A 20,227-nucleotide genomic window follows, 5' to 3' on the forward strand; every position below is an offset into this window, starting at 1 on the left:
GTCTCTCTGAATCCAGCTGCTGCATCCCTTGTAAAATATTCCCATCATCCAAGTCAGGGGCTGTCCCTCTTAGCCCTTGTTCAGCATGTTGTTCCAGTTAAGGTGGTTGGATTTGCCTGTTTCTCCTGGGTGTGATCACTCTGCTACCCAGTGACCACATCTTACCACACAATTCAGGAGCTCTGCTGTGACTGACACACTGAGAGCAAGTATAGAATCAGCTGTGTCAGGATCCCCAAGTTTGGTCCTGAGCTGTAGACTTTTCCTCCAATGGGACCGTGTTTTCCAGAGAATAATTTAAGAATGATCATTAATCACAAAATTAGATTTCCAGATGTAAGGACTAAGCAACATGGAGATTTAGATTGAGAGAAGGTGTAAAATTAAATTTCTCTAGTAATCTGGTAATCTTGTCTCCATTATCTCTCTAGCTCCGAAGGGGAAGCTGAAGTGGTGGTGAAAGTTCCTGACACCATCACTAAATGGAAAGCTGGCGCATTTTGCCTTTCAGAAAACACGGGGCTTGGTCTCTCCCCCCCAACCTCTCTCATAGCCTTCAAGCCTTTCTTTCTTTCTTACACCCTACCCTATTCTGTGGTTCGGGGAGAGGCCTTCAACTTCAAGGCCACCGTCTTCAACTACATGGCTCACTGCATCCGGGTAAGAGCCGTCTCCAGGGCAATGGGAGGATGGGGAGGAATTGAACAATGGCCTAAACTGTCTAACCTGGAAACCTGGAAACTTATCAAGGCAGCATTGTGATGCTCCAATGTAAGGTGCATATGGGATTCCCAAAATATTGATAAGTGGCTAACTATCTATCAGAGATTATCCAATCATGAAGGGCACAGATGTGTTTTGGGAAATTTTCTATATATCTCCTGACACAACTCCCTACTCAAAAGCTCCACAATAACCCCAAAGATATTTTTTGAAATAGGAAAACAAAGTATATACTTTTAAATGAACAAATATTAAACCTCAAACTCTATATAAATGTATAGAATCCTGTTGCAGTCCCAAATAGTTTCTCTACTTAGACCTTCTGATTATATATTTACAGAATACTCTTAGCCAATGTCTCTTTCTGAAGTTCCCTTTTGCCTCTCATTATTGACAAATGGCTGTCTTTGTGCCATAAGAAACTCAAAGAGGCTTTAAAACACTGTCTTTTAGTATAATTTATAATAAAATTTATATAAAAAGGCAAAGAAGGAAGCCTTAAGAGTTTTCTTTCTGGGCAGGCGTTACCATTCTATTCTATTCTACAATATATCCATATTGTACTCTATTCTGGCAATATAGGCCAAAGCAGGGATATTCTCTCACAAGCACAATTCTCTTTAATGGTGAGGTTGTCAATTTCAGTGCTTATATATCTATATAATGTAAGCTTTATGTTTTACAAAGCACTTTAAAAGTGTTTTTTTTATCCTCACATTTTATCCTCATTATGCTCATTTTATCCTCACAACAACCCTGAGAGGTTGGTGCTATTATTATGTCATTTTATAGTTAGGGAAACTGAGACAAATAGCATTATCTATTATTGTTTATTTTCCCATATCTATCTATTTACTTTTTTTATTTTTCTATATCTATTTACTTTCATATTTATTTGCTTGTTTATTTTTCTATATCTATTTACTTATCTATTTATTTACTTGCTTGTTTATTTTTCTATATCCTTTATCTACTTGTTTATTTACTTATTTGCTTATTTTTCTATGTCTATTTACTTGTTTGTTTATTTTTCTATATCTTTCTATCTTTTTTCTCTGTTGGCTTTATAAGCTGTGAAAATTGCCCAGAATCACATAGAGAATCTTTTAGACAGCATTTGAACTCAGATCTTCCTGACTTTAGGTTCAGTGCTTTAAATGATACATCTAGTTTGTTTCTTTTCTCCTGGATAGATTCAGGAAAGAAAAGGAGAAGGTAACCTACAATAACTGATATTGACAAAGAGATGTGCTGAAAGATATTTTTGCAATTGTTTTGATAAAGATGCCCAGAGGGATATGTAATTGGAGCTCTGAACTTGGAAGCAAAAAAGCCTGGTTTCTTTCTTTTATCCCTGTAGCTTTTATTATTGATTTATATACTTCTTAGCATTCATTTTTTAAAATTCTGAGTTCTGAATTCTCTCTCCAGCCCTTCCCCCAGGCATTAAATGGGCAACAATATGATATTACATATATCCATGTTTCCATATTAAGAATGTCTGATTTCAAACCTTGATTTAGGCACTTACAAGTTTTGTGGCTATATGCAAGTCATTTCCACTTTCTCAACTTCAGTTCCTTATCTGTAAAATGGAAATAATTATGGGAACCTCTTCAGTGAGTGGATGTATAAGAATCTAATGATATAACATATGTAAAGTGCTAGGCAGACCTTAAGGTGCTACTATGTAAATACTAACTATTGTGTATTTTTAAGAAAATCAGAGCTGTAATTTCACTGTTTTATAGGGAATGTCAACTAGGAAAATCTCTCCATCAATGCATATCAATTATCCAAAGAGAGATAACTGGGGCACTGAGAAGGAAATTTCTTATCTCAGGCCATACAGTCAGCATATAGTAGGGGTCAAGACCACCTGATTTCTAAGATGATTTGCTAAACATTAAGCACACTGTTTCTCAAGGCCTAAGTTACAGCTTGGTTTCTGAATCACTGATCTTAATCTTCTTTGACTATAATTTTCTGACATATAATTTTTTATGTTGTGTGCCATAAATACTAATAAAATCAACACAAAACTCAGGATATCTTAATATGATATTTTATAATTTTCCTGTAACTTGAATTTATTTCAGTAAAGCAGGTTGTCTAATTCAGTCAGTCAATGAGCATTTATTAAGGGCCAGGCACGATTCTAGGCACTGAGGATATAAATACAAAGGAAGACAATCCCCATCTTATATAGAGAATAGATGGATGGATAGATAGATAGATACATAGATAAATAGATGGATGGTTAGATGAGTGGATGGATGGATTAATGGATATATAGATAGATGGGTCTATGGACAGATAGAAAGGTGGGTAGATGGATAGATATTAGATAGATAGATAAATGGATGTGTGGATAGATAGATGGATGGATGAATTGATGGATAGATAGATAGATAGAATTTAAAGCTTATATTCTAAAACAGACCTGAAAAAGAGAGGAGGAAGGGATCCAAGTCAGGGAATAGTGTAAAGTCTGGAGAGTCAGAAACAAAGTTGAGAAAAGAATGGAGGGTGCCTAGTCTGGAAACCTTCCTCAAAAATGTAAATTCCAAGATGAATTTATCCAGAAGAGGATGAGAGAAGAGGATAAGAGTGCCATAAGAGTGGAGGAAAGTTCTAAAGCATGAACATATCTGAAGCATGGTATAAAAGTCCCAAGAGACATAAGAACAAATTATTTAATATGATCCAATTATTTATATTCTTTGCAGTCTTATGAATTCCTAAACCTAACTAATCCCTCAAACTTTCTTCAACTCTAATCCCTCCCAGGGATTTCATTTGGCCTAGACCTAAAAGTCTGACTATTCTTCTATGTTTTTGATGCTCTGATTTCTTCTGTATGTCCACCTTTGGTTGTCAGGTTAAAGTACTACTGAAAGACTCTGCCAAGTTCTCGGCTGTTCCCAAGGAAAAAGTTGATGCATCTCACTGTATCTGTGGAAATCAACATCAAACATTTTCATGGGTTGTGACTCCCAAATCATTAGGTAAGTGATTCAACCTCCTATTGCTCAATCAACATTGCTAAACATTGGGGCAAAAACCAGTTGCTGTTCTCCAAGAACTCACAATCTAATGGGGGGAGACAGCATGTTAACAAGGTTTTTTTTACTACTTCTAGTCCCAGTTTTATCATTTACAAAATGGGATTATAGTACTTATAGTACCTATGTTCTTGGAGGGAAAGGGCTTTGTATTGAGTTGTTGGTATTAATAATAATAACAGGGGTCTTATCATGCTCTGGTAACTTATCCCAAGGCAGAGAACTTTGGGAATTAGAGGATATGGGGGGATAAGAAATATGCTCATTTCTTTCTTTCTTTTTTAAGGAAAGATCACTTTCACTACAAGTGCAGAGGCAGTGGAATCTCAGGAACTGTGTCATAATGAGGAGGTTAAGGTTCCTGAGGCTGGAAGGAAGGATACGGTCGTCAAAGATTTGTTAGTCGAGGTAAGTAGCATATCCCTGTTGGTTATGTTGCATTCCAGGGAAAGCATCAAGATGGCCACAAATCCTTTGCTAATGCACTTAGCCTTTAAGAAGTGATAATGATTTCAGTCTCAGTTCTAATTAGCCCAGCCAAGAACTTAGACAAATCAGGTGGTATTACCTTTGCACTCTCTCTCTTGCTCACCTCCTCCATCTACTTGATTGTCAAGTTCCATCTATCACAATACCTTTGCTATTCACTCATTTATTATAGGTACAGGAAATCTTTCTCTTCTCTTTTTTCATAATTATATTTCTAGAACAAGCTTTTATGATTGCTCACTTGGGTCATTGTAATAGATTCCTTCCCTGAATAATCTTCTCAGTTATATAGATCTGGTCATCTCATTGCTCAGATCCCTTCTATGATTTTCTGTATCTTGTGTAAGTGAAGTTCAGATTCTTTAGCCTAGCATTTAAGAACTTTCACCATCAGGCAGTATTCTACCTTCTATTTAGCCTGTATTACTCATCATACTTGTGGTCAAGCTCTATTCTTTCCGGCCTCCAAATACTTCTTTTCATATTGTTTTTCTACACCTGAAAAATACTTCTGTGCATTTCCTCTCCTTACCTGTTGAAATATCCCAAATATTGTCATCCTCCCTACCTGACTCATCTAGGCCTTGATAGGATTCCTTTAAGGAAGGGTAGGGGCCAGACTAGTGACAACTTTTCCCAATATCTCGTGGATAGAGGGATCAATTTTCAAAAGTTTCAGGGGTTGTAAATCAGAGTACTTAAAATTACAGGAACTATTCACAGCTTAGGACTAGGTTGTTATTGTTTTTCTCATGTAGTCACAATAACCATTAACAGTAAGTACAAATATGGACATTGCCATTGTTCAGCCTCCATGGTCTTGGGGAAATTTCAAGTTTTCTCTAGGGGATCAGTAGGGATAGCTCATCACCATTCACCACAATTGTTAGTCATGTGAATGAGTCCCAAAATCTTGAAATCGTTTTAGAAAGAAATTTATTTGGTCATTTGGTAGGGGAAGAAAACTGAAAAAAATTCCCTTTGCAGTCCCTGCAAGGTTTATTGGAGTTCTAAGAAGAGTACCTTCAGCAACTGCATGTATCAGTTAAGCTATTATGTAGAGAGGGCAGTTCCTAGGCAACCAAATCCATTGAGATGTAAGTGTACCTAAGACCTGGGTGGGATCCAAGCATTCCCTGCAACCATCTGGCTTCCTTGGGAGTATCTCTGAGGTAGCTAATTTCTAGTCATATCATTCAGACAATATTGATTTGAAAGAAAAAAAAAAAAAAAAGGTTTTCCAAACAATATACTAACATTTCCATTAAAAAACAAACAAACAAAAAAACCCTCTCCTTAAAATATGTATAGAAGAATTGCATATGTTTAATCTATATTGGATTACTTGCTCTTTAGGGCAGAAGGTGGGGAGAAGGAAGGAAGAAAAATTTGGAACTCAAGGTTTTGCAAGGGTGAATGTTGAAAACTATCTTTGCATGTATTTTGAAAATAAAAAGCTATTAAAATATTTAAAAAAAAAAACCTCCCCTCATTTGTAAAGTTGGTAAAGTTTTTTGTTTGTTTGTTCGTTTGTTTTCTTCTTTTTTTTAACCTTTGGGTTTCAGATTTGGGCAATTAAGTGCTGCAGTGGATAGAGTGCAGCAATATGAGTTCAAACCCAACCTTAAATACTTACTAGATATGTGACTGGGCAAGTTATTTAAACTCTGTTTGCTTTAGTATGAGAGGAATAGTATCCAAATTGAGTGAAAGCTAGGAAAAAGAGATTAGAAAGGAGATCTTTCCTGGGACGGAGGACAGCTGGTGAAAATTCCTGAAGTCAGGATTTGGAACATCTTGTCTAAGGAATGGCAAGGAGATCAATGTCCCTGAATCAAAGAACATGTGGGAATGAGCTGGGAGGTGTGAGGTGTAAGAAAACTAGAAAGATAAGGAGGGGGTCATGTTATAGGGGCTCTAAAAGTCACACAGAGGAATTTTTTATTTGATCCTGGAGGCAATAGGCAACCAACCAGTAACCAGGATCTAATAGGAATAGTTGACCAACTGATGAGTACTGTAACAAGCAGAAGTTCTCGCCTTTATATCACTGTCATATTTTTTCTTCATTGAAATCTCATTCCTTTCTTTTTTTTTTTCTCATCCTGCAGCCTGAAGGGATCGAAAAGGAGGAGGCTTTCAACTCTGTGCTTTGTCCAAAAAGTAAGAGCCAAAAGAGCATTACAGTGACTTTGAGAGAAGGGGGATGATTTGGGTGGGACAATATAAAAAGTCATCATCTTATCCAAATCTCATAAGGAAAGGTAATTCAAGTTTGTTCTTAACTATCCTTCAGAACAAGTTATCAGAATATCCACCATCAGTGCTATTAGTATTTGCTCTGTGACCTCTATAGACATGTTGCTATATTAGTCAATGGAAAAGGGTCTGAAACACTAATGACAAATGGTGGGGGAAAGTGTGCTGACTTTGGATCAAGAGGTCTATGCTTGAATCCTGGCTCTGATTTTTATGAGATAAATCATTGCCATCTTTGAGCATAAGTTTTTCACTGATGCAACTTGTTTTGAATGCATGTTAAGATAAGATAATTTACGTGCAAATATATTATGTAATGATATGCGCTATGTATAATGTTAAATCTAATGCAAATAATAATATTTACACTATAAACCTCACAGAATTGTGGTCTTAAAAGATTGGGAAATCTTAACATATTCTTATAAATATGAGTTATTACCCTTCCAATTCTTATTTCAGGCAGCTGGGTGGCACAGTGGGTAGGGTACTTGGCTTGGAAGCAGGAAGACTCATCTTCCTGAGACATTTACTAGATTTGGGACCCTGATCAAGTCATTTAACCTTATTTGCCTCAGTTTCCTCATTTGTAAAATGAATGGAGAAAGAAATGCAAATCACTCCTGGTAGGTCTGCAGAGTAAATGCCAAATGGGGTTTGAAGAGTTGGACACAACTAAAAATACTCACTATTATTTCTCATTTCCTTGATAGTTTTCTATTTTAAAACAAGTATTTTGGTATTAGTAAATATTTAACATAACAGAATAGGGGAATTAGGGTAGATGATCTTTCCTAATACAGATGGCACACTAACCTTAATTCTTTTCTGTTGCAATTTTCAAAAAGTTAACATAGGCTTTAGATTGCAGAGTGAGCCTAAAGAAAATGTGATATATGAGATAAATTTTCTACCTCTCAAAGATTATTAAATTTAGAAAGATTGAAGTAGTAGTGGGAAAATATTATCAATAGTATTCAATATTATATCAATACTATATCAGTAGTATTTAAAATATAGTGTTTTAAAGTTTGCAAAGCCTTTTACAACAATGCTGAAAGATGGGTGCCATTATTTTCTTTATTTTTTCAGATGACAAAACTGAGGTAGGTAGACAGTTTAAGCAACTTCTCCATGCTAATAAGAGAGGCAGACTTTGAATTCATATCTTTTTGACTCCAGGTCCAATGTTCTATTGACCATACCACCTAGCTGCCTTTGAGAATAGAATCATAGGCTCATTTCAAGACTCATATTCTACAATTTTATCAATATCATTAAGACTTATGAATGACTAGTGTTCCAGCCCCTGATCATGGTTCTCCTCAGGTACAGATATACATATCAATAAGAAGTTTTCTTCCTTATATCTGATTTACTTATTTCCCAAGATGCTGAGCTATCTGAACAAATATCCCTGAAACTCCCACCAAATGTTGTGGAAGGATCAGCCAGAGCCTATTTCTCAGTTCTGGGTGAGTGAGCCATTTCTCTTTCATCCATACTCCTTCATTTTCTTCTTCCTCATGTCTTGCCCTGCCTATATAGCTTTTGTTGGTTGCCCACCAAAGGCCTCTTATGGTGATGGAGAGTAGGGAAGAGATTTTAGTGGAGATGTTCCAGTGAAGAGTGTGGGTTTGAAGTGGGATTGGGGGGAAAGCACCATAACCACAAATAGAGTTCAATAGTCAGAGGTAAAACCAAAGTTGGTGTTGGTAGTCAAGAATGCCAATCATGATGCTTAGTGTGCCTGTAGGAAGAACTAAATATAAAAAGCAGTCTGATTCAAAACTAGCAGCAAAATCAAGTCCAAAGATAACCAGTCGACAACAAAAACTGAAGTATCAGGGATTCTGTATCTGGTCAATAGAAAAGATGTTGAGCTAGACTAGGAAAATTCCAATTTTTTTGTTTGCATTCTCTTGGTAAGTTTTTAGAGCTGATATATCTTGTTCCCACCTCACCTCTAGTTTTTCTGAAATTCTCCATGGAGAATTACCATCAGCCTTGACAGCATCATTAATCATGGACTAATTCCACACTATTACATCTCTCTCATTTATCTCACTCTTTTAACTTTCCTTAGACTCATCCCCTCCCTAAATTCTCTCAACTTTTACTTCCTACTATTTGTAAGTCATTTTTTCAGTTGTAATTTTTAAAGATAAGTTATTTGTCTTTGATAGATATTCTTATTTCGAGGCTCTTATTTCTCATCTCATTTACTTACCAGGTGACATCCTTGGATCTGCTGTGAGAGACACACAAAATCTCCTCAAGATGCCCTATGGCTGTGGAGAGCAGAATATGGCCCGGTTTGCTCCCAACGTTTATGTCCTGAATTATCTGAATGAAACCAACCAGCTAACCCCAGAGATCAAGTCCAAGGCAATTGGATTCCTCCAAACAGGTAAGATAAGGGAAGGAAATTGCACCCGGTGGTCTTAGCTATTCCCTTCACAAATATATTTGAGTTAGCAACTCCCTGGAAAACAGCTGGCATTGTGGCAATCTTTCCTTGTCATGTAAGATTTTTTTGGAACTAGAATCTTTTACACTCTTGGGGGATCCTGTTTTATAGATTTAGTTATTATTTTTATGCACTTTAGTGCCCTTTTTGGCGTGGTCCACACTAACAAAGAGCCTGGATCACCATAAAATATTTCTGATGATGAATATGATTAAACATTCTGTTTTAGGTTACCAGAGGCAACTAAACTTTAAGCACGCAGATGGCTCCTATAGCACCTTTCGCCGCAGTGAGGGTAATACCTGGTAAGGTGTTTTGCTATCCATTATCATTCCCAGTCCCATGATAACATGATAACTAGGTTCAGTCATTGCCGGATTATTAATTGAGTAATTGTGGGTTATACATTAATTAAATAATTAAATAAATGGAATTTTAAAACAATTCCTATGAAAAAGAACCCAATTTAGTGAACTGCAAGTTCAACATGATTCACTCTGAAAGATGTCAGCTAAAAAATTTTATGCAATTTTAGACTACAGAAATAGAAGTATAGTATCCAGAATAAAGCCAATATAGTCCATGGCAAATTTCCCTAACTTTTCCACATCTGAATTATTATGTTTACTTGAACCCCCTTGTTTTAGGAAGCACATTGACATAAGCTGGAGCATGTCCAGAGGATAATGACCACCTCTGATCACTAGTGAGGGGATTCAAAACCATGTCAGAATTAGGTGAAGGAAATGGGTGATGATAATCCTGGAGAAAAGGAAATTTGGGATAGATTGGTATGATAACTGTCTTCAATTATTTGAAAGTCTGTAGGAGAGGGTTTAGGTAAATTTTACATTATTCCAAAAGGCAGAACTAGACCAACAGATAAAAGTTGCAGTGAGATAGATTTTAAGTTGGTATCAGGAAAAAAGTTTCTTAACTGCAATGGGGGTCCACAAGTGAAATAGACTGATAGGGTAATGAGTTTCCCATCAAAGGAATTCTTTAATCAAAGGCTGAATTGCCACTTCTGAGAATCTATTCAAGAAGATTCCCATTCAGATATAAAGTATACTTGATGACCCAAGACTTCTTCCAACTGTGAATTTCTATTATTGCTCTAATTTGAGAAGAGGGAAATTATAGCCCAAAGCTAAAGCCAAACTCAGAGTAACTTTAAGACTTTAAAACAGTTTTATATTTTAAAATGTAAAAATCCTCCTTAGCTCAGGATTTTAAAAAACATAAAAACCATTCTTAGTTCACAGAACAGAATTTGGCCTTAGACCATAGTTTAAACCCCTACTGTAGGCATTGTTGTCTATCATCTAAAAATGCTAGGAGCTCAATCTAGAAAAACATCAGTTGTTAGAGGGAATATCTTACCAATTTGTTTTAAGTGAAAAATTGTTCTTGACCAAGAATATTATGCTTGGCCCATGGAGCTAGAACCAAATGGACAGAAATTAGAGAAGAATATTTCAATTTAACATGACATAATTTCCTAATAATTAGAGTTGTCCAGAAAAGCTATGGACAGAAAAGCTATACCCTGATAGGTAGTGAATTCTCTGCCACTAGAGGTCTTCAAGTGAAAAATGACTAAGCATTGTGTGCTTATCCTATCACTCTAGGATTCTATGATTTTACAAAATAAGTAGAAAGATAGAAAAAGAAACAGAAAATAATGGGATAAGGGGATAGCAACAGGAAGGGAGAAAAGAGTTTAAAATTTTTGAGGTTGGTAAGTATTGGAAGAGATCATACTATATGGAACTCATACCATAATTGAAATAGTTTTTTACCCTGAAAATATATATATAAAAAGATAAAATTGTCAAATTAGTAATTTTGACAGCAAAAATTTCTTTTAATAGCTTAGGAAAAAAATAAAAGCTCAGGGCCTTCATATCCATAAAAAAAAGAACCTGGAAACAAAGATAGAATTCACAGAATGAATCAGAGGGAAGATGAAACCCAGTCAGAAGTGGAAGATTATCTCTTGACAGGAACTTAAGTCAAATCAACAAGTCTTTATTAAATGTCTACTATGTTCTAGGCACTAAGCTAAATACTGGGGATACAAAAAAGAAAAATACAGAAACAAAATACTCTCCAATAGTCCTTGCTCTGAGCTCACATTTTTAATGGAGGAGACAATATGAGAACACTTGTGTTCAAACAAGATAATTTCCTGTATGGGATAACTCAGTTTATCCCATAAAGATTAAGTCTCAGAGGGAATAAAATGGGACTCTGAGACTCGAAGGAAGGCAGCTATGAGGAAGGAGAGCGTTCTAGACATGGAGAGCCAGGAAAAACTTCCTTCTCTTCTCTCCCTTTCAGAAACTTTATCATCCTTCAGAACTTCTTTCTTGATTCCCACTCAATCCCCCCTCCCCATTCCTCCAATTGTATATGCCCTTTCCATCCTCAAATTACCCTACATTTACTTCTCTGTACATGTTGTATGACCTCACAGAATGGAAATTCCTTTGGGGCAAAGATCATTTACATTAGTCTCTCCTCAACGCAGCATCTCACATGTAGTAGATCTTTCATAAATTGTTTTTAAAAATTCAATTATGCTGCTAGTTTTTTCATATTGGTTTCAAATAAATATGATTTTTCTGTCAGGAAATACAAATAAAATGGAAAATGCATGAAAAAAACAAAATAAAATAAAATAAAATAAAAATTCAATTATGGGGGCAGCTAGGTGGTGTAGTGGATGGAACACCAGACCTGAAAGTCAGGAGGACTGAGTTCAATTCTGCTCTCAGACACTTAACACTTCCTAGCTGTGTGACCCTGGGCGAGTCACTTACCCCCAACTACCTCAGCAAAGCCCCCCCCCCAAAAAAAAATTCAATTATGGTTAATTTTAGGCTAATGGAGGAGGAATAGAGATGGGATAGAGAAGAAACTCCAACATGAAATCCTATTTTAAGCTCCACTGTAGCTGGTTCTTTTGAACATAATGGGAGCATTTGGAGTCTAGACCTAGAAAAAGATGATGGAATTGTCTTCTCAGAACTTCAGCCCTCAGCCCTCTGCCATTTCTTTCCCTGACCAGGCTGACTGCTTTTGTGATCAAGTCCTTTGCGCAGTCTCGGCCATACATCTACATAGACGAAGCTCATATCAACCAAGCCCTCTTTTGGCTGTCGCAGAAACAGAAAGATAATGGCTGTTTCCGGAGCTCTGGCTCACTGCTGAACAATGCTCTTAAGGTGATGTGCTCCCCGGGGCCCAGGAATGAATGGAAGGTTGAAGTCCCCCTGGTCTTATAGCCCCAAGGATAGAAGATACTCCTGCTAAGTGAAGTGAAAAAATAGCTAGATCTACTGATGCTCCATCATGGGCAAGGTCTCCTGCTAGAGGGTAAACTGTTCATCCAGTTCCAGAGCCTGCTTCAGTTGTTGAAGATGCAAGTAGAAGTAGAAATGATGGTGGTAGTAGTCAAAAGCGTATATAATTTATACGAGGGAATGCTATGTCGGGGGCTCTAATTATTAGTGGTGGCTCCTATCAAAGGGGACTGAAGAAAGAACATGGGACTGCTAGGCGAAATGAGAGGGAACTGACCATGGTCAGCAGCGGCAGACTCGAAGGCGGAAGTCCTTCTCCTTGCTCTTTTTTGGGACTAGGACCCACAATAATTAGCACAGTGCTTGAAACATAAAGACTAAATGAATGCTTTTTTTATTCATCGCTCAGCAGGAGAGAAATGAATGGAAATTTGAGTCTGGTACAGGTATATCTAGATAGTGAGACCTTCTATGAGATAGTAGGAGACAAGGTGGCGCTATTTAAGGGGAAAGAAGGCATCTTCTGGGACATCTGAAAGCTAAATTCTTCTCTTTTTCCTCTTACAGGGTGGGGTAGAAAATGAGCTGACACTGTCTGCCTACATCACCATCGCTTTGCTGGAGATACCTCTTCCTGTCAGTGTATGTAACCCTTCGTCACCCCGAGATATTCCATTTTACTCAGTTACTTCCACAAAAATGAATGAGCAACAATATCCCACCTCACTGAAGGCCCAAATAGCAGTATTTTGGATAGAACTGTAGGATTTGAGGGGAGAAGAATGGGTTAAATTGATTACCACCCCCACCCCCCAATTACAATGTTTGCAAATCCCTGTAACCATAGTTTATTCAAAGATGAACAACTTGCTCATAGAAAATGAATAAAGTTTCTGACCTAAACCTAGTGCTGAAAACAAGTAGTATTATATAAGGCCATTTTTAAAAGGATTTAAGATTTTCAAAAATGTATTAATTCGTAATACATATGAATGATGGTATGCAACAAATTATTCTTAATTTGCTTCCTTTTCAAATTAGTTTTGACACATTCATATATGAATTATTAAATAATACATTTTTAAAAGTGTTCAGTTCTTTTTTGAATCATCCCCTATTCAATGTGGCCCATGTCAAGCTTTAGTCCTCTTCTTCCCCTGTTTTTATCCTCAGAGTCTGTATTTCTTTAATTTAAATTTAAATTTTATTTTATTTTATTAAGGCAATTGGGATTAAATGACTTGCCCAGGGTCACACAGTTAGGAAGCGTTAAGCCTCAGACCCTGTATTTTAAGACCTCTCTTCACTCTTTCTTATAGCACCCTGTTGTCCGGAATGCTCTTTTCTGCCTGGAATCAGCCTGGAAGGTGCAACAAAATGGGGGCCCTGGGAACGATGTCTACACCAAAGCTTTGTTGGCCTATGCCTTTGCCCTAGCAGGAAATCAAGACAAAAGAAAAGAGGTGTTATTGGAATTGGAAAAAGAAGCTGTGAAGAAAGGTGAAAGGCTCTTTTGGGAACTTTAATCATAATTCCTACTTTTTTTCTCCCATTAATTCCCTGTTCCTACTGGAAAGAAGAAGGAGCTTCTCGGCTATGGGTTCAAACCCTCAGCCTTTCTTTAGGATCTCTCAGATAAATAGGACTACTTACCCAATGCACACATGTTAAGATCAGAGTTCTAACAGTAAAACTTTCCCTGACCTCTCGTTTTGTACAATGGGAAGGATCAGTAGAAATCACAAAGCAGCCAAATCACATTATTACAATCCCATATGCTAGGATCATTTTACTTTATTTCGACCATAATTGCATCAGTGTAGAAAAGAACTGATAAAAAGCAATTCAGGTTGGTCTCTTCTTTGAAATTTATAATCTCACAGTTACCTAGCATCTACAGAAATTAAGTGATTTATCCAGGGTCGCACAGCTGGCACATGTCCAAGATTAAACTTGAACCCAGGCTCTCTATCCACCATGGATAGACTGGCTCTTGGCTGCCTCTTCTACAGAGTCTGGACACAAAACAAAAAAGTAATACCACATAAGAGCTGATTATTATAGCTGAAGCTAGAATCATACTGCAGTCTGAGTGGGCTCTAATTAATTAGCTTAATTATGTAGTTGCTTCTTATTAAACACTAATAGATATCAATTCCTTCTCTATTCTTACCCAAAGACAAGTCGGTCCACTGGCAGCGCCCAACAAGACCCCAGGTGCCAAAGGAACCCTACTCCTATCATGTCCTGGCTCCTTCTGCTGAAGTGGAGATGACTTCCTACGCGCTCCTTGCATACCTCACTGGCTTTCCCACCCCATCAGCTGAAGACCTCTCAATGGCTGCTGAAATTGTGGATTGGCTCTCCAAGCAGCAGAATCCTCATGGAGGATTCTCTTCTACTCAGGTGTGGGGCAGCCTTAAACACAGTTCTCAAATCAGGTAGCAAAGGGGAAACAATTAGAAGAAGGGAGATGGTGGAAACAAAATGAAATGAGAAGAATATTTCTATTGACATTTTGGTGATAAAAAGGTTTTTTTTTAATGGTATTTTATTTTTTCAAATACATATGAAGATAGTTTTTAATTTGTATAAGTTTGTGATTCAAATTGTTTTCCCTTCCTTCTTTACTATTCGCCTCCCTAGGACAGCAGACAATCTGATATAGGTTAAATGTGTGCAATCCTTTTTAAACATATTTCCATACTTGTCATGTTGTGCAAAAAGAAAAAAGAAAAATGAAAAAAAAAAAACCAAACAAACAAACACAAAGGTGAAAACACTATGCTTCAATCCACTTTCCATCTCCATAGTTCTCTCTCTTGATGCACTTAGCATTTTCCATCCCAAGTCTATTGGAATTGCCTTGAATCCCTGCATTGTTGAGAGGAGCCAAGAATGGTGATAAAAAGTTTTAAGGGAAAAAAGAGAAACTGATCAAAACCCACATGGTGATCTCCTCCCTGTCCCATAATGCTCCTATATAATTATTTCCTTATAACTTAATAAATGATTTCATGTCACCATGGCCTAGGATGAATACTTTCAAGAATCCCAAGCGTAGTTTCCTCTAGAAATGAAATGACAAATCATGAAGAATTTAGAGAAGGAAACTCTCCCTTTCTTAATGGAAAAACTCAAAAATCTCAAATTCTTTTTTTAACTTTTAAAAAATATTTTACTTTTCCCAATCATACGTAAAAACAATTTTTAACATTCATTTTTTAAAATTGAGTTCCAAATTCTCTTTCTCCTCTCATCCATGCTCCCTGAAGTAGTAAACAATTTGATATAGGTTATAAATGTAGCAAATAGAAGGCTGGGAAAGTTTGGTACATCATGGGCCTTCAAAATATAGAGAGTAGATTCAGAAGGAAGGCATTAATAGCTGGAGGACTGGGGAAAATTTCCTGCAGAAAGTAATATTTTATTTGCATTTTGAAGGAAGTCAGAGGGACAGCCCCCCAAAAGACACAAAACAGCTTTCTTGCTATTCTTTGTATATAGGTGTGAAAAGTCCTACAAGTAGGAAGAGATAAGATTATGAAAAAATGTCACAGACATTTGACATTTGTCAAACAAAGGACTTTGATCTTGGAGGTAATAGGGAGTCATTGAGATTTATTGAGTAGGAGAGAGGGATGACATGGTCAGACGTGTTTTAGAAACATCACTTGGCAGCTGAGAAAAAAATGGAGAGGAGTTGAAAAAACTTGAGGTAAGAATATTAATTGGAAGATTATTACAATAATAGTCCAGACAAGAGATGAGGAAAGTGTAGTCTAGAGTATGGTTGTATAAGTGGAGAGCAGATGTAATGCATGTGAGATGTGGAGGAAGAAATGCAGTATTTTGCAATTTATTTGGATATGTGGAGTGAATTTGAATGAGGAATCAAGGTGATACCTTTAATAGTAATAGGAAAGTTGGGAAGAGGGGAGAATTTTGGAGAAAAGAATGAATTCTCTGTTGATATTACTGAATTTGAGATACCTATGGGGCATAGAGTTTGAAATATCTAGTTAGTAAAGGGGACTATAGTTCAAATGAATAGCTAGATTAGATATTTATATCTGAGAATCATCAGTAAAATCATTGAACCCAATAGAAGCTCATGATGTAATCAAATGCGATAATATGAATAAGAAGACCCAAGCAAAGAAGATTGAGAAAGATCTATTGGACAGAATGAAGAATTAGAAGATTACAGTGTTAGGAGAACCAGAGAAAAAAGTAATTAAGGAAGAGAAGGAAATAAGATGATATAGAGAGGTCATAAGATGATATAGAGAGGTCAAAAAGGAAGGTTAATACAGAAATTACTTGACCATTAACTTGTAATGACCTTGTTAACTTTGGAGAAAACAGTTTCAGGTAAATGATGAAGTCTAAAAGCAGATTGCAGAGGTTTTTATTTTTTTTTTTTTTTAATTAAAGCCTTTTATTTTCAAAATACGTACATACATAATTTTCAACATTCGCCCTTACAAAAAAAATTTTCCCTCCCTTCCCCCATCCACTCCTCTAAATGGCAAGTAATCCATTGATGTGCAATTCTTCTATACATATTTCTACAAATATCATGCTTGCAGAATTTCAAAGAAAGTAAGAAAAGAAAAAATGAAGGAATTTAGCCTCAAAGAGGAGGAGACACATAAGACAATAACTAGCAGAGATGGTAGGATCAAGTGAGATTTTTTTAAATATAAGGGAGACAAGATATATATTTTTGGCAGCAGGGAAGGAGCTAGGCAATTCAGATAAATTGAAGAAAAGAGAGAAAGAATGGAAAAATAGTGAGGGCAGTCTGCTGGAGAAGAATGGGATCAAGAAGATGGGAGATATAATCTTATTATCTTTATCTGAGATAATAAAGAATGAATGAAGATGCCTAAGTGATATGAGATAAGGAAAGAGAGAAAAGGAACACAGAGTCAATGACCTCACTTTTTCCCATCACTTTTTCCCATGAAGTGTTGAGGTCAGATTCTCTTCTGAGAGAGTTGAGAACAGACCTGAATCAGGAATCTTAACTAACAAACAGCCTATAGGAGGCAAGCAAAACTCCTGAATATAGCCTGAACCAGATTAAAATACAATTTGGAAATATTTAACAAAATAAATAAGATATAATACAACACAGATAATATTAATTTGTGGTTCTCTAAGCCAATATGAGATCTATTTAAATGTGTGTTTGACATTAGTGTCATCCATCAAATTCCATTCCCATGATCCCTACAAAAGCACATACACTATCCTTGTGATTTTTCTCTAAGTACAATCATCCTTCATTGGTTTTTTAAAAACACAATTTTTGATGAAGTGACTTAGAGGTTGTAATTAGATCCATAGACAGAATTCCATAATTATCTTTCCTTCATAGGAAACATAGCACTTAATTTGTCTCTCACCAGCTTTAAAAAAAATATTATTCCAAATTCAAAAGTCATTAATAAAAATAAATACAATTCAAAATATATTATTTTAGATTCTAAATTATTTGTAATGTGCTTGTAAAATGTACATATTAATTTTGAGTAAGCATAACAGAATGACTGCTCTCAGAGGCAGATCAAGAGGTAGACCTCTGATACCCATTGCTATGTGACTGGATAAATCATTTAACTTTCAATGGCCTAAATCACTCTCTTAGATTATAAATTGCAGGTACTCATTGGGTGTTGGAATACACAGGAGCCACCTGACAGTGGCTGCTGGAGATCCAACCCAGAATGGATCTCCTCTTATGATACAAGGAAACTGAGAGGCAGTTGCTGTTCTCTGACCTCTCTCCTCTTCCCTCTGCCTCCAATTTATCTCATTCCCAGTCTGAAACACCTGTGTCAGCAAAGGCTGCCCTGCAACTCCTTCAGATGCTATGATACACAGCTGTGGAGGCTCTTGGAGAATTGACCTGTCCCTTAACAATTGGGAGTGAAAATTTCCTCACAAAGAGTTCCCAATGACAGTGCACTCACAGATCCAGGCCCCAAACAAATTTGCTTTTTGACAACAAATTCCAAAATCATTCTGTTTGCTTCTATGTATCTTTTTGGTCTTTTTTGTTTTGTTTTGTTTTATGGATTTTTTTTTTTTTTTAGCATTAGCTATAGGATAAAAAGGCAATGCATGTATGGGGACTTATGGGAGGACGAGAAAAGAGTGTCATACTACATAGGGGATGGGAGTTAGATAAAAAATGGCAGAAAAAGGAAAATAAAGATTACTAGAAACATATCCCTTATCACAGTTTTTAATGCATAAGATAAGTAAGCAAATAAATAAAGTTAAAACAAACCAAAAAAAATTCTTCCAGGGAAATTCAATCTAGAGATAAGTATGTGAACTACAAATCTGGCTATATTTTAGAAGATATTCAAGAATCAATGTTCAGTAGTGCAAATAACCTAAAGCTATCCTGGGGCTCTGGCATCCTTTCCTCCAAATGTTTACTAAAGACTCCCACATTTCTCTCTTCTAGGACACAGTAGTTGCACTCCAAGCCCTGTCCCAATATGGAACGGTCACTTACAGTAAACTTGGGGCACCTGCAGTGGTGACTATCAAGTCTTCTGAAGACTTTTCTGAAAACTTTCAAGTGGACTCTACCAACCGCTTACTACTGCAGCAAGTCTCATTACCAGCGGTCCCTGGAGTGTACAAAGCAGGAGTGAAAGGGGAAGGATGTGTGTACCTTAAGGTGAGATTCCTAGGAGTAGGGTGGGGAGAATCAACTTTACCTGTGAGATCTGCTCATTCCCCTTATGGAAAGTCATGAAAAGAGCTGATGGAAGGTGATAATGAAATACATATTTATTTCATTTTTATAATTTATTTTTTATAATTTATATAAAATTTTTATTAATTGAGAAACTAACCCTATTCTCAATGTTCTACAGACATCCCTGAAATACAATGTCCAGGTACAGAAAATGGAATCTCCATTTCACCTATTAGTGCAGACCATTCCTTCAACCTGTGATTCTGCAAAAGTCCATAAAACTTTCCAGATCTCATTTAATGCCAGGTAAAACCTTCTGTCTTTACCTTTTTACTCTTAGAGCTCTCCACTACCTCATTAAACCAAAAATATCACATGCCATGAACCTAGAAAGGAAGCTCTTGAATTAAACTTATTGGAAAAACAGTGTGTTCTCAAATGTGAACAGTACTGAATCTACCTTTGCCCCTACTCTGTACTATGATAACTCATAGTTTTCAATTTAAATTTTCTGAGAGGGAAAGGGATGTTTCTTTTCATAAGCTTTTAATGATGCAGAAAAGGAAAAGCCTGTTGTGTGAGGGTGGTTTGCTAAAGACTTCAGAAGGAAGCAGAATTTGAATTAGGCCCCCAAAAATTGGGAAATAATTATAGATCCTAATACCTTTCATCAATGCATCTATAGTTATGAAGGAAGTCGTCCTGCCTCCAACATGGTGATTATTGATGTGAAGATGGTATCAGGTTTCATCCCTCTAAAACCAACCGTGAAGGCGGTAGGTACACTTTAAACACAGTAAACTGTATCTGGGGACCCATCCTAAAATTATATCCTTGTCCAAACACAGTGAAAATCACTATGAATCTAAATCTACAATGATTCTAAAAACCTAGGATTATTTGTGTTCAGCACTGTGCTTATTATAGTGAGGGCTACAAGAAAAAAAGAACACATTTTATCTTTTCTTCTTTTTATTCTTTTTGTAGCATAATTCTAATCTATAAAACCCATTTTGTTTTATTTACTTTTAGTTTTTTTTTAAGCTTTTTATTTTCAAAACATTTGCATGGATAATTTTTCAACATTGATCCTTGTAGAGCCTTGTGTTTCAGATTTTTCCCTCCTTCCCCACCCCCTCCTCTGCAATCCAATATATGTTATACATGTAAAACCCATTTTAGATCCCAT

The 20,227-nt window shown here is 36.4% G+C and overlaps 1 protein-coding gene across 2 annotated transcripts in view; it reads left to right on the forward strand.

Moving 5' to 3' along the window:
- The window catches only part of A2M (alpha-2-macroglobulin), a 74,478-nt gene that overhangs the window by 48,140 nt on the left and 6,111 nt on the right, over nt 1-20,227 (forward strand). For both annotated transcript variants that reach the window (XM_074268976.1, XM_074268977.1), the window contains exons 19-32: nt 432-660; nt 3,605-3,731; nt 4,075-4,196; nt 6,389-6,440; nt 7,928-8,011; nt 8,770-8,946; nt 9,236-9,311; nt 12,080-12,236; nt 12,882-12,956; nt 13,634-13,814; nt 14,494-14,720; nt 18,799-19,017; nt 19,217-19,344; nt 19,724-19,814. In XM_074268976.1, the coding sequence (XP_074125077.1) occupies nt 432-660; nt 3,605-3,731; nt 4,075-4,196; nt 6,389-6,440; nt 7,928-8,011; nt 8,770-8,946; nt 9,236-9,311; nt 12,080-12,236; nt 12,882-12,956; nt 13,634-13,814; nt 14,494-14,720; nt 18,799-19,017; nt 19,217-19,344; nt 19,724-19,814 (1,945 nt within the window). The remainder of the gene's footprint in view (nt 1-431; nt 661-3,604; nt 3,732-4,074; nt 4,197-6,388; nt 6,441-7,927; nt 8,012-8,769; nt 8,947-9,235; nt 9,312-12,079; nt 12,237-12,881; nt 12,957-13,633; nt 13,815-14,493; nt 14,721-18,798; nt 19,018-19,216; nt 19,345-19,723; nt 19,815-20,227) is intronic.

This window comes from Sminthopsis crassicaudata, chromosome 5, assembly GCF_048593235.1.
Source record: "Sminthopsis crassicaudata isolate SCR6 chromosome 5, ASM4859323v1, whole genome shotgun sequence".
Taxonomy (NCBI): Eukaryota; Metazoa; Chordata; class Mammalia; order Dasyuromorphia; family Dasyuridae; genus Sminthopsis; species Sminthopsis crassicaudata.